Source organism: Drosophila biarmipes, chromosome X, assembly GCF_025231255.1.
Source record: "Drosophila biarmipes strain raj3 chromosome X, RU_DBia_V1.1, whole genome shotgun sequence".
NCBI lineage: Eukaryota > Metazoa > Arthropoda > Insecta > Diptera > Drosophilidae > Drosophila > Drosophila biarmipes.
The window spans coordinates 8,692,806-8,705,078 of record NC_066611.1 but is presented as its reverse complement, the minus strand read 5'-3'; the positions used below and the strand labels follow the sequence as shown (position 1 = coordinate 8,705,078).

The 12,273-nt window shown below is 44.8% G+C and overlaps 1 protein-coding gene across 2 annotated transcripts; it reads right to left on the bottom strand.

Moving 5' to 3' along the window:
• Positions 1–214: 214 nt before the first annotated feature.
• LOC108026238 (copper-transporting ATPase 1) lies at positions 215–12,205 on the bottom strand. 2 transcript variants are annotated; one of them, XM_017097077.3, is made up of 4 exons: positions 10,887–12,205; positions 2,655–3,901; positions 1,800–2,591; positions 215–1,733 (listed from the first exon to the last, which is right to left on the bottom strand). In XM_017097077.3, exons 1-4 carry the CDS (start codon positions 11,884–11,886, stop codon positions 978–980), a joined length of 3,795 nt encoding a protein of 1,264 aa, XP_016952566.1. In that variant the 5' UTR covers positions 11,887–12,205; the 3' UTR covers positions 215–977. The 2 variants fall into 2 exon arrangements, with proteins under 2 accessions (XP_016952566.1, XP_050740648.1); XM_050884691.1 differs by lacking the exon at positions 10,887–12,205 and adding an exon at positions 7,393–7,631.
• Between the last annotated feature and the right edge of the window lie 68 nt (positions 12,206–12,273).

The window sequence follows — 12,273 nt, the reverse complement described above, 5'->3', positions numbered from 1 at the left end:
CATAGTTAGGGCAGTCTTTAAAGTGTTGAATAGCTAAAACACTTGCGATGCAGTTTGCCAGCATGGGGACTCTCCTCGTCGTATGTACAATAACAATGCCTTTTGTGTGTAAACATTTGCCTTACATTTAAAGGGGGTCTTTCGTTTGCAGCTTGTCTTATTCTTGTGCCCAATTGTCCTAAGGATTAAAGCCGATATGGGGTCAAGGGTCAGGTTGTTCGGTTCTCGTCTCTTGGTTTTGATTTATTTTGTGGTTAGGTGATAATGCGATTTAACAATAAGTAACAATAGTTCAATGATGCTTGATGTCTGGCTTCGTCTCCTGGCCTGCGACTCCTTTGCCTTTGTTCAGTTGAACCTAATAATAATATATAACTTACGAGCGTAACACAAAAAATAATAATTATAATAATTACGATAGGCATAATGGGGAAGGAAGGATAAGACAGGAAAAGGTCTTATAAATGTTTAAAGTTTCTTATAAAAAAGGGCGATATAACAAGTGGGTTGTAGAAAAAAGGGGACGGTGCGGCAGCCGCTCTAGAGAATAGAAAGCCGGCCATACATTAGTTTTTCCTGCTTGCAACAAAAAAACCTAGAATCAGCAGTGATCCTTTACAAAGTTTGCCTATCCTCAAACAGGAAGAGATAAAAAAGGGCTTGCTCCTGGCAAAGGCGACTCAGTAGTCCAAAAGGGTGTACTTAAAATATATGTTAAATATTTTGTGTTTGAGCTATGTATATTTACACACTGAGCCCACACTCCCTGGAAGCCCCTCCCTATATCTTGCCCACGTGAGGCGAACAAAATCATATTGGACCAGAGATCTCATTCTGCGTCAAAACAATCCACCTGCCGTATGTACATAGGTTCTATAATTCGCTCTCTCACTAGTTCAATTTAAGGTCCGCTAACAATGTCACTGAAAATTTGTCGTTTTGAGGTCCTCGGTTGGCTGGTGGCTGCCTTTGGCTGCTCACAGCTTCTGCAGTTCGGTGCTGTCGTTGGCGTGATAGCGACTCCTCACGATCTTGGTGCGCCCGTCGTACTGATCCTCGGGGTCCAGCAGCCCCTCCTCGTGCTTGGCGTCCGGCGAGGTGACGCCCCCGTTGCCGTGCATAAAGATGCGCGAGATGAGCGAGTTGGTGGACCGCTTGAAGGCCATCCTACCCTTTTCGGGCAGGTCGTCCAGGCCGCGGTGCAGGGATAGCTTGTCCAGCTCGTACTCGGAGCCGCCCGCCCGTTCCAACGCCAGCTGCGACTCGTACTCCGCCGTGCGCAGCGTCTTCGCGGTGGGTTTGCGGTACATCTTCAGCAGCAGCGAGGAGCAGACGACGCTAACCGAACTGGCGGCCATGGCCACGGAGGCCATCCAGGGCAGCAGGGTGAAGCCGTAGGGGGCGAACAGGCCGCTGGCCAGCGGAATGCCCAGCAGGTTGTACATGCTGGCGAAGAAGAAGTTGTAGCGGATGCGACGCACCGTGCAGCGGGACAGGTCCAGGCAGGCCACCACGTCCAGCAGATCGTTGCGCATCAGCACAATGTCCGAGGCCTCGGCGGCCACATCGGTGCCCGCTGCAATCGTGATGCCCACGTCCGCCTGCGCCAGCGCCGGACTGTCGTTGACCCCGTCGCCCACCATGGCCACGCGGATGCCGTTGGCCTGTATGCGCTGGATCTTGGCCACCTTGTGCGAGGGCAGGACCTCCGCGTACACGGTTCGGATGCCAACCTGCAGGGGAAGAAGGCATTGGATTAGTTTGGTAACCCTACTCGAGGCCATCCCCCCGTCACCCACCTCTCGGGCTATGCTGGCAGCCGTGTTCTTGTTGTCCCCCGTGAGCAGCACCACATCGATGCCCATCCGCTTCAGCGTATAGACGGCGAGATGGGCCTCCGGCTTGACCATGTCCGAGACGGCAAACATGCACACCAGCTGGCCGTTGAGGGCGCAGAGCACCGCCGTGTGCCCCTTGCGCTCCTCGCGCGTCATGCAATCGCTAATCTCCAGCGGCACCTCGATGCCGTTGCGCTGCATCCACTCCCGGTTGCCGATGAGCACCAGGATCTCGGGGCCATCGATGATCTTCTGATCGGCGGATAGTTGCTCCTCCTGCTCCAGGACCAAGTCGGATAACAACTGCTGATTGTTCAGTTCCATGGACTTGCGTACGCTGTTCCGGGGCAGCAGATGTTCGATACTGGCGCCATTGTCCACCGGCACAGAGCCCTGCGGATCGTCGCGATGCAGGTTCTCGTAGTTGATAATTCGCTCCGCGTTGCAGGCCTGCCTGAGGGTCTGCTCATAGTTGGAGACGGTGACGCGGATGCCACAGCCGGGCACGGCCTGGAAGTGGCTGCTCTTGCCGAAGCTGCCCGCCTGTGGAGTGGCGCCCACGTTGAGCATATTCTTGGCGAAGTGAACGATGGCGGAGGCAATGGGATGCTCGCTGTTCTGCTCGGCGGCTCCCACAATCGTCAGGGCCCGGGCCAGGCTGCAGACCTGGGCCGTGACGAAGAGGGTAACCTTGCTGGTCATCGGGGTCCCGTGGGTTATGGTGCCCGTCTTGTCGAAGACCACGGTCTTGACCTGCAATATTCAAGAGAAACCCTATCAGTAAGGTGAACAGTAGGATAAAAGACCTCCACTCACCTTGTGGGCATTCTCCAGGGCGGTGGCACCTTTCACCAGCACGCCATTGATGGCTCCCGTGCCGGTGGCCACCATGACGGCGGTGGGCGTGGCCAGGCCCAGGGCACAAGGACACGCAATGGCCAGCACACTCAGGGCGCACTTGAAGGCATAGCTAACGATGATTGTGTTCTGGTCCATGTGCATCTTGTGCTCCATGGCCACGGGCACCAGATTGGGATTGGCGAAGCCAATGATGATCCAGGCGATCAGCGTGATGCTGGACACCACCACGACGAAGGGCACGAAGTAGCCGGCGATGCGATCGGCCAGCTGCTGGATGGGCGCCTTGCTGGTCTGGGCCTCCTCCACTAATCGCACGATCTGCGCGAGCGTCGTATTCTCACCGGTGTGCGTGGCCTCTACCAGGAGCACACCGTTCTGGTTGATGGAGCCACCGATCACCACGGATCCCTTGCGCTTGGCCACCGGCATGGACTCGCCGGTGATCAGCGACTCGTCGCAGCTGGAGTGACCGTACAGCACCTTGCCGTCCACAGGCACCTTGGCGCCTGGGATCACCTTCAGGATATCGCCGCGCTGCACATAGTCCACGGAGATCACCTTCTCGCTGATGATGTCGAAGTCCGGCGAGATCTGCACCAGCAGCGCATCGGCCGCCTTGAGGGACAGCAGCTTGGACAGGGCCTCCGAGGTCTTGCCCTTGGCTATGTGCTCCAGCCAGCGGCCCAGCGAGATGAAGATCAGCAGCATGGGCGGCGTGTCGAAGAAGGTCAGCGGCGAGCTGTTCTGCTCCAGCAGCACCGCCGCGATCACCACGGCCACGGAGTACACGTACGAGATGGTCGTGACCATCGAGATCAGTACGTCCATGTTGGTGGTGCCGTGCTTGATCGCCCGGTACGACTGCACGTAGAAGTGGAAGCCGCCGAAGAACTGCACGGGCGTGGAGAGCAGGAACATCACCAGGTTCTCCATCGACAGGCCGGGCACCAGGCAGCACATGTTCGCGTGCCCCTTGTCGCTCATCTCCAGCATGAAGTAGATCATGGCCACCATGCAGGGCCCGCCGAAGACCAGCGAGACGAGGAAGGCGTTGCGCCACTTGCGGATCTCCTCCTTGTGCTCCAGGTAGTTGTGGGCCATCTTGTCCCGGCCGGTCATCAGCTTGGCCTCGAAGCCCAGCGCCTCGATCGCCTCGCAGATGCTGCGCGGTCCCGTGTCCTCGGTGATGTAGCGGAATTTGCCTGGAATTTAATGAAATAGAATTTGGATATTATAGTCTTTGAGTCACAGAAAAATATCAAATTATCTATAGGGTTTCCGAATATTAAAGATTACTTATGAACTATTTTCAGAAATGTAAAATAATTTTATTTTTTAATTTCGATTTCGATTAAAGGAAAGTAGGTACATTATATTTGTTTACTATCAATTAATTAATTAATTTATTAACCTTAATTGTGTATAACATTTTATTTAAATAATAGAATTTCATTATTGTCTATTATCTAAAATAATTAATTAAATAATTAAAAACGTGTAAAGTTAAGTTCAATTTCTACCATTTGTTGCAGAAAATTAGATCCATTATTTTTGTTAATTATTGCCGCTCAATCAAGTCTACGCTGGTAGACTTAAAAACCGGACTTGTTCTATGTGTAACGATTACCAAACCAGTCATAAAAAATGGAGAAAGCTGGCTTCAAATGCCAGTAAATATTCACAGAGGATTCGCTTTGCAGTCTGGGTCATTGAAGTTGCTTGCAGAGAGAAAGCTGAGACAATTACATGTTGATCTATGATCTATAATGGCAATTACAGTCTCGAACCAACAATTTGTTCGATTTTTAATAGCTTAACATTTAACAGAATTAGAAACAAAATATAGCAGCTAGTACTATTAGTTCCTATTATAAACAGTTTCAACATCATAAAGAAAAAACCAGAGATAGTGAAGGGTTTTGTAAAGGGTTCTATAGGCCTTTCCCTGTAGAATCCCACATATTTATTTACTAAATTCCCATTCCTGTAAGAGTGTGCACTTGTATCTGAATGCCATATCAATTTCATCACAGTTTCTGGGGGCTTGCTATCACTTTTATGGCCGCTCCTGTGTTTTACCAAGGCGCCAGTACAAACTGTATGGGAGAAAGGCAGACATCCATGCCATACACTCAGAGAAAAAAACCTGTTTTAAATACATACAAACAGCCTTAATTTACGAACATTTTCAAGCTTGCCATTTGAGAACGTTTGTACTCAAAAAGTTCTCACATTGAGCATATTTTCAATTTTAATATCTGGCAACTCTTATAATTCCCAACTGGTTATTTTATATTTTAATATAATTTAAATGTAACTCATTTATTTTATTTCATTTTCTAATATAAGAAATAGTTCTCTAAATAGCATATATTTTTGGTATTGCAAATTCGAGCTTCGATATCGATATTCAAGATTCAATCAGGAAATACTGGGTGTTTTTCTGAGTGCATAGAAGGGGAGGCTTTGGAGGTAGCTTTGGCCGGCGTCAAGTGAATCGTTTGTGCACGTTAATGAGTGGAAAATAGTGCCGGTTCTGCTATTGAAACTGGAGCGTGCAACCGGTTCGAGGGCGACAGTTTCGAATGGCTTCGATTGCAAAATAGATTTGCAACGGCCAACGGCTTTCGCCATGCATCTCAGTAGAGCAAATTTACAAAACCATGGCAACTTGATCGGATACTTTGCATAAATACAGTGCTTACACCATGAGAGGTCAGGATTTGAAGATTTCAGTAGGCATTATAGTCCTATAGAGCCGCACTCTCATCCAGATACATATGTCAGGCGTGTGGCTGAAACGGCCGCCTGCAGACGAATTAGAACCAAATCCGTGGGGCTTAGGAGGGCCCGGAATCTTGGGGGCGACAGGTGGCAGCTGTTGCTGTGGGTTCATCGCACCCCCGATAAGATAACTTTTCAACTTTGTCGAACGTGTAAACCGAACCGCTGCCGTTCTCGATTATTAGCATGTCGCCGGTTACCCAACAACTAGACTCTTCTGATACTATTGCCATTTGCTGAGCATGTTTTTCCTCCCCAGAAGGTTGCCCCATTCATCGTGTTATTACTTTCCACGGTATCCGTTCCGAGAAAATGACGAAATCAGACATATTTAAGGGGCCTCTCATTTCATTCTGGGTTCATTGATTAGCAATTAATCTCCGTTCTCGAATATTGTGTATATGGCACTTCAATTAGAAGATGGAATGCATTCGTCTGTTAAGCTAATCAGCAAGAAATTCCTTTTATATTGGGTATATACTTCTTACCTAACAAATGAACTCACTGAATAATAATTTATTAATTTATAAAACGATTTTAAAATTCCTTTTCTAGTTTTAATAGGCACCTTTTCCTACATTAAAATTTATTAAGTCATTTAATTAACAATTATTTTAAAAGTTTATTCAACTTTTTCAAGACAACATAAATTGTTGGATTTTTTCAAGTTTTTGGTCTTTTCTCAACATGGAAAATAAGTATTGGTCATTAAGTACTAAATAATATTACATATTAAGATTGTACAGCCTATCAATATCTTAAATTATAAGAAAAAGGAACACTGTTATCATAACTAAACCTCCTCCTTATCAGACTTGAAGAAATAGGAACATATGATTTTGTAACTAATTAAATTTACTTTTAGATTAGGAAAGAAGTGTTTATTTAAAAATTGATTGTCATTCAATATTTTATCACAAGATCAACCAGGTTCGGTCCTTTGCTCCATAGACTACTCATCGAAAAACAAATATTTTCTACCAAGAAAAGTCCCATAATAAACGACAATGTAAATTTCTTTTGAAAAATCCCATTTTCCATAGGTATACAACCTATATTATTTCCACTTAGTCATCGAGAAATACCCTTAAAAGTTGAGAAGACTTTGAAATGCTTTCTTCCCATTTGATGTACTCCCATTCCCAGCCCTGTGAATCACTTAAGACACAAAGGGAATAGTTGACATAACATGATACCGTTCGGAGATAGTATTTATCATTCAATTAGCGGGTCATTAAGGGGCCCCCGAGTGGGTCGTGTGCAAAATCGAGGAAGGATTAGGATGGCATAATGCTCTGATCACACCGAGGGTGACAATTGCCGCTAATTATCGATGGTATCGATCGATCTTCGCCCAGTTTTCAATTGATAAATGGTGTGCGTGTCGTGTGTACACTACGAATTCCGTAAGATAAACTATTATACATTGAATTCTTGGTAGGTCCATAAAATATTAAATAAGTGGTATCCATTTTATGATATTATATTTATTATATGATAGTACCGCGAGTATGCTAATGTTATCGTATCAGTTATCGATCGCTGTTCGCTTAGTTTTCAATCAATAAATAAAAAATTCTATAAGATAAACTTTTATAATTTAAATTTGTTGTATGTCCATAAAATATTGGGTGGTATTAATTTTATGATATAATATTCATTATTTTAAAATACCACTAGTATGCTAAAGTAACCTTGTTAGTTATCGATTTTCGCCTAATTTTGCATTTATAAATGATGTTCGTGTCGTGTATAAGATAAACTATTATACATTGAAGTCAATAAAATATTTATGGGTGGTATCATTTTATGATATAATATTTATAATATTATAATACCACGAATATCATAGTGTTATCTAATTTATCGTTTTCATAGATTTATATGTGTTTCACTACAGGTAAAGTACCTTTTCTAGGTTTCTAGGCCTCTCTATTCCATTTGTTGTTTGGATTGCATCTTATCGCCGCGATTCGCTGTTACAATTTTAGAACATTTTCAATTTGAATTGAGATTGCCTGTAGTAGTTGCTGCGAGCACTTATCGCCGGACGATAAGAATCGGAAGAAAACATATGTTTTGCTCAACAGCTTACACGCCCAATTCCGACTACCGGACTGGCAAACAAACTAAAACAAGGCAACAAGCAACTGGCCCAGTAACAAATGAGAAACTACAAGTTTAACTAATTTAACATTTAATGGGAGTTAATGGGGAGTCGCAAATTGAATTTTAAGTGCTAATTCATTTGGAGATTAGGAGCAGCAGGGAAATATGCCATCCATGAGGTAAAAAATGTACCACTGCCATGGATTCTCGTAATAAAATGCATTTTTTAATAAAAAATATGTTGTATAAAGAAATATTCTAGCTATATAGATAAAAAAAAACACATTTAATGATCAAAACTAGTACTGATTATATTAATAAGTATTGTTTCAATGAAAAATACGGTTTATCGATATATCTATTTATCGATAATATCGTATCGATAAGTTAAAAATCTAAACTTTTAGTGATTCTCATGATAATATGTGTTGTATCATTGTAGATGAAAACTAAGTTTCATTTTAAATCAAAATACTTTAGCATTTGATGCTTTCTTTTATCCAAAAGGAACTTTAAATGCACGTGATAGTCATAACCTTATGTATATCTTATCTTACAGTGAGACTATTGATTGACGTTCGCATAGGCCATTTTACTGTATAAAATAATTTTCAGTGTCATACAATCGAAATAGTTTCATTTTCTTTTCTCCGCCGTGTGCATATCCATGTCGAAACGCGAAAAAGCGCAAAAGGCAAGTGAACTGAAACTGAAAACCAGTTTTATTGCAATCATAATTGTGAAGCTCTCGGTTATGCATTTTTATTGCTCTTGGGCTTGACTTTTTCAAACGGATCACGTACGCCAGGCAAGTCCAGGTATGCAAACCGATTTTCCTGAATCATCGAGAATTTAAAACCAAAGTGTGATCAAGCATAAGTCGATCGCATTGTATTGCATAATCTGCAAACTAATTTCAAATCAAGATCTGCGAGACAAGAGCAGAAATAAATAAGCAAACAGAAAGGTAAAAAACAGCGCAACTCTAAATCAAAGTGAAGGTGAGGGAAACTGGAAATGCACGCAGAAAAAATCACGGGGTTAAGTTGATAAACTAGTTTAGAAATATATTGAAATGGTATTCTTTACAATATATAGAAAGTAAATAAATATTTATAAAACCTATGTTCTTTACAGATTATTATTTGTATAAATTCGTAATGACTTTTGTTAATGGTGTTTTTTATTCTTATTGAGATTTTTTTAAAAATTTTTATTGGAGATTTAAATAATTTAATTTTTAAAAAGATTTTTAAGAAAAAAGTTTATATCAGTGCTATATTCTAATTATTCTAACAAATGTTGTACCAAATCGTAAAGTAAAGTTTGATATTTATTTAACTTTATAAAAGAATTTTTTAAGATTTAAAAAAATAGTTAGTGCAATGTTATTAAGGAAACTACAAATTTTGTTTCAATCCAAAAAAAATAGTTTTGGTTCTATTTGAAATTTAAAAACATTTTTTTAGATTTAAATAGAAATTAGATAAAAGTAAAAAGTTGCATTTTATAGTAAGGAAATTACAGGTTTTGTATCAAATCGTAAGACTTATTTAAATGGTTTTAAATTTTTTTTATTTTGTATATATATATTTTTTTTTGGATTTTAAGTTTTTGAAACTGTTATATGTTTTGAAAATATTAGATCATATCAAAAGTTGCATAAGAATTTCAAATCATCAGTAAAAAATGACATATTTTGAATAAAGTTGAAAATGACTTGTAGTATCTTTGAGATACAGTAATAGGCTGCCACATTTTCTCGCCGTGCCCCAAATGGATTGGAGTTCGTGGTCACGCATGCGGAGCAGGGAGAGCCGGACGGAAGAGAGGGTCCCCTCTTTCCAGACAAAAGCGAGATTAATTCCCCAGTCGCTGCCTGCGATCGTGGGTATGCGAGTGTGCATTTGAACACATATATGTATACCATGTATCTCGGGGCGTGTATTTCAGCTCTTTCACTTTTGTTTTGGCTTCGAGTTTGTGGTGGCCAGGCGGACTTTCAGTTTCAAGGCTTAAATGTAAGTTGGCATGGGCCTGGCCAAGTCATGGCTAACCAACACAAAGAGCCCGGAATCCCCGCCTGCCTTCTGTTCTCCGCCCCGCAATCGTGCTTGGACTCCGCTCTCCTCGCCCCGGCTAATCTTATATGGCACTTCCTGGACACTCGCAGCAACCACACCAAGATCTCTGGAATTTTCCCATCTTATATCCTAATATTTCCCTTGAATTTCATAAGAAAATGAAATCGATTATTGTAAAATCATCCCAGTAAGCAGGGCAAACTTTGCTATCTTCAGGGTACGTTTCCCTCAGTTTTATGTGCATTTATGCATAATCACTCGCCCGCCCCCTGCCCTCCGCCCCCAACAAATTCCCCACTGTTCCAGATAACTCTACTGCCCACGCACACGAGCGCGGATCTAAGCACTTTAATCTAGCTGCCATTGCCATTGTTTGCCTTAAGCATAGTGTACAAAGTGTGGGGAGTGCCTCGCACCACCCCCGGGCACTTTCTTATCGCCGGCAACTCGCCCGCCCTCCCGAAAATAGAAGCCCCCGGCCGCAGCCAGGCCCAGAGTAAGCCTAGTATATCAGTTACAATAAACAATTGCTGGGCCAGTTTTCAATTGTGAGGAGCGCACAAAACATTTGCACCGATTCCCGCCGACTTCGATGCTAAGAGGTTAATAAAGAACAGCTGTGGCGTCGCCAAAAAATATAATAAAAGCCCTGGGAGACTTTTAGACTAGTTAACACACAACTAAAATCATCATAGAGGCTCTCTAAAGCACTTTTACTAATGACTGGCAAGTTGTGTTTATCTTAGTCTAGAAAACCCTACACTTTTATATCGAAAAAGTCATCATATATGGTTGAAGTTTACCCCTACTTCTATCCCCAAAGTTCAAGGCTAAGCAAGAATGACTTGTATCACTTTTAGGCCGAATTCCAAGCCAGCTGTGGGCGTTGGGTTGAAAACAAAGCGCAACAGGTGTGCATCGCTGGATGGCCTGGTTCCAGGTGTTTATGCTAAAAATTGCGTAACACTTGTCACTTGCACTTGCTGAAAGGCGGCTCTATTGTGTAACCCCTCGAAAAATACCTTTAACATTTGGATAACGACTGTTTTTGACTGTTTTCTAGATGCTAAAGATATCAACTCAATCTCCGCTGAGCAAGCAAAGCTAAGTTTCGTCTAAATTAAAATATTTTAGGTCTTAAAACTATTGAAGAATATTATCTACCTCTAATAATGGTTTACTTTTCACCCAGAGCCATCCGAATACTCACCCCTTTTCGTTAGCAGTGTAACCGAGGCGGTGGTCACGCCCTTTATTTTCAGCACATGGCTCTCGATCTTGTTGACGCAGGAGGCGCAGGTCATGCCCATTATCTCCAGCTCCACCTCGGCCTCGCCGTTGTCGGGCTCGTCGATGAGTTCCGTGGGGAAGCCCAGCTCTGTGATCGATTTGGCTATGTTCTCGGCCGTCACCACATTGGCATTGAACTTGACCTCGGCCTTGGCGGCCAGCAGGGCCACCAGTATGCTGTCCAGCCCGTAGATCTTCTTGCAGTGCTTCTCGATGGCCGCCACGCAGCTGGCGCAGGTCATGCCCCGGATGTGCAGGAAGCACTTGGTCAGCAGCTCCTGTTCGATGGGTATGGCCACGGCCGAGCCATTTTGCGCCAGAGCAGCGGGTGGCGGAGTGGCCCTCTTTTTGGGCGACGAGGCGGGCGTGGGCGTGGGCGAGGGCGACTGGGATTTGGATTTGGATTCCGATGCCTGGACGCTGGCCTCGAAGCCCATGTCATCGATGAGCTCGGCTATCTGGTCGGGCTCGTACTGGGCGGGATCGTACTGGACGCGGGCATTTTTGGCCGCCAGCTGCACCTCGATGAACTGGATGCCCGGCTTGGTGCCGATGTTGCCCTCGATGTTGCGCACGCACGACTGGCAGGTCATGCCCACCACCCGGATGTTGGTCCAGGCGCTGGCGGGCGAGGAGGGTGTGGCGGCTGGGGGTGGATCAGCGGCCGCCGCTGCCCCAGGATAGCTGCACTCGAAGCCCATGTCGTCGATATCGCTGGCTATCCGGGCGGGATCCGTGTGCCGGGAATCGTAGTCGAAGTAGCCCGCCTGCTCGTCCAGGACGACGCGCACGCCGAGGATGCCCGGCTTCTGGGCAATGTGCTCCTGGATGTTGCGCACGCACGACTGGCAGGTCATGCCCACAATGGGCAGGCGCACCGTGCTGGACATCGTCGCTGCTGCTCTCTCGTCACTGGGCATCCTGCACTAGCATTATTTTGCTGGGCGGCACGCGGTCTGAGTGTGGGTGTGTGTGTACGGAAGACGGATGCGGATTCGGGGATTCGGATGTGGATGCGGAATATAACTAGAAACTGGGAATTTGGAACTTCTCGGTCGCCCCTCGCTGCGTCGCCGTCCCTGTTGCACTCGCTGCGGGCGCCGTGTCCCGAATTGTGTCACAGAGTAAACTTTGGAGCCGAGCGGGTCGTGTGGCAGCTGCTGCTGATTTGATGTGGCGCAATCGTCGCCGCCTGCCAGCGCCTTTAGCTCGTCCGAACTCCACACGAAACTCACAATTTTGTGCGTTGTGTTTGTGTTTAATTTCCAATTAGCAGGCAACAGCTGCTCCGCTCCCGTTATGTTTTT

Excerpts from the sequence above, each read along its gene's own strand:
- LOC108026238 (XM_017097077.3), bottom strand. The coding sequence starts at position 11,886 with ATGCCCAGTGACGAGAGAGCAGCAGCGACGATGTCCAGCACGGTGCGC. Across the intron at positions 3,902-10,886 it reads TACACTGCTAACGAAAAGGG|GCAAATTCCGCTACATCACC; the intron begins GTGAGTATTCGG and ends ATTAAATTCCAG. Across the intron at positions 2,592-2,654 it reads CCCTGGAGAATGCCCACAAG|GTCAAGACCGTGGTCTTCGA; the intron begins GTGAGTGGAGGT and ends TGAATATTGCAG.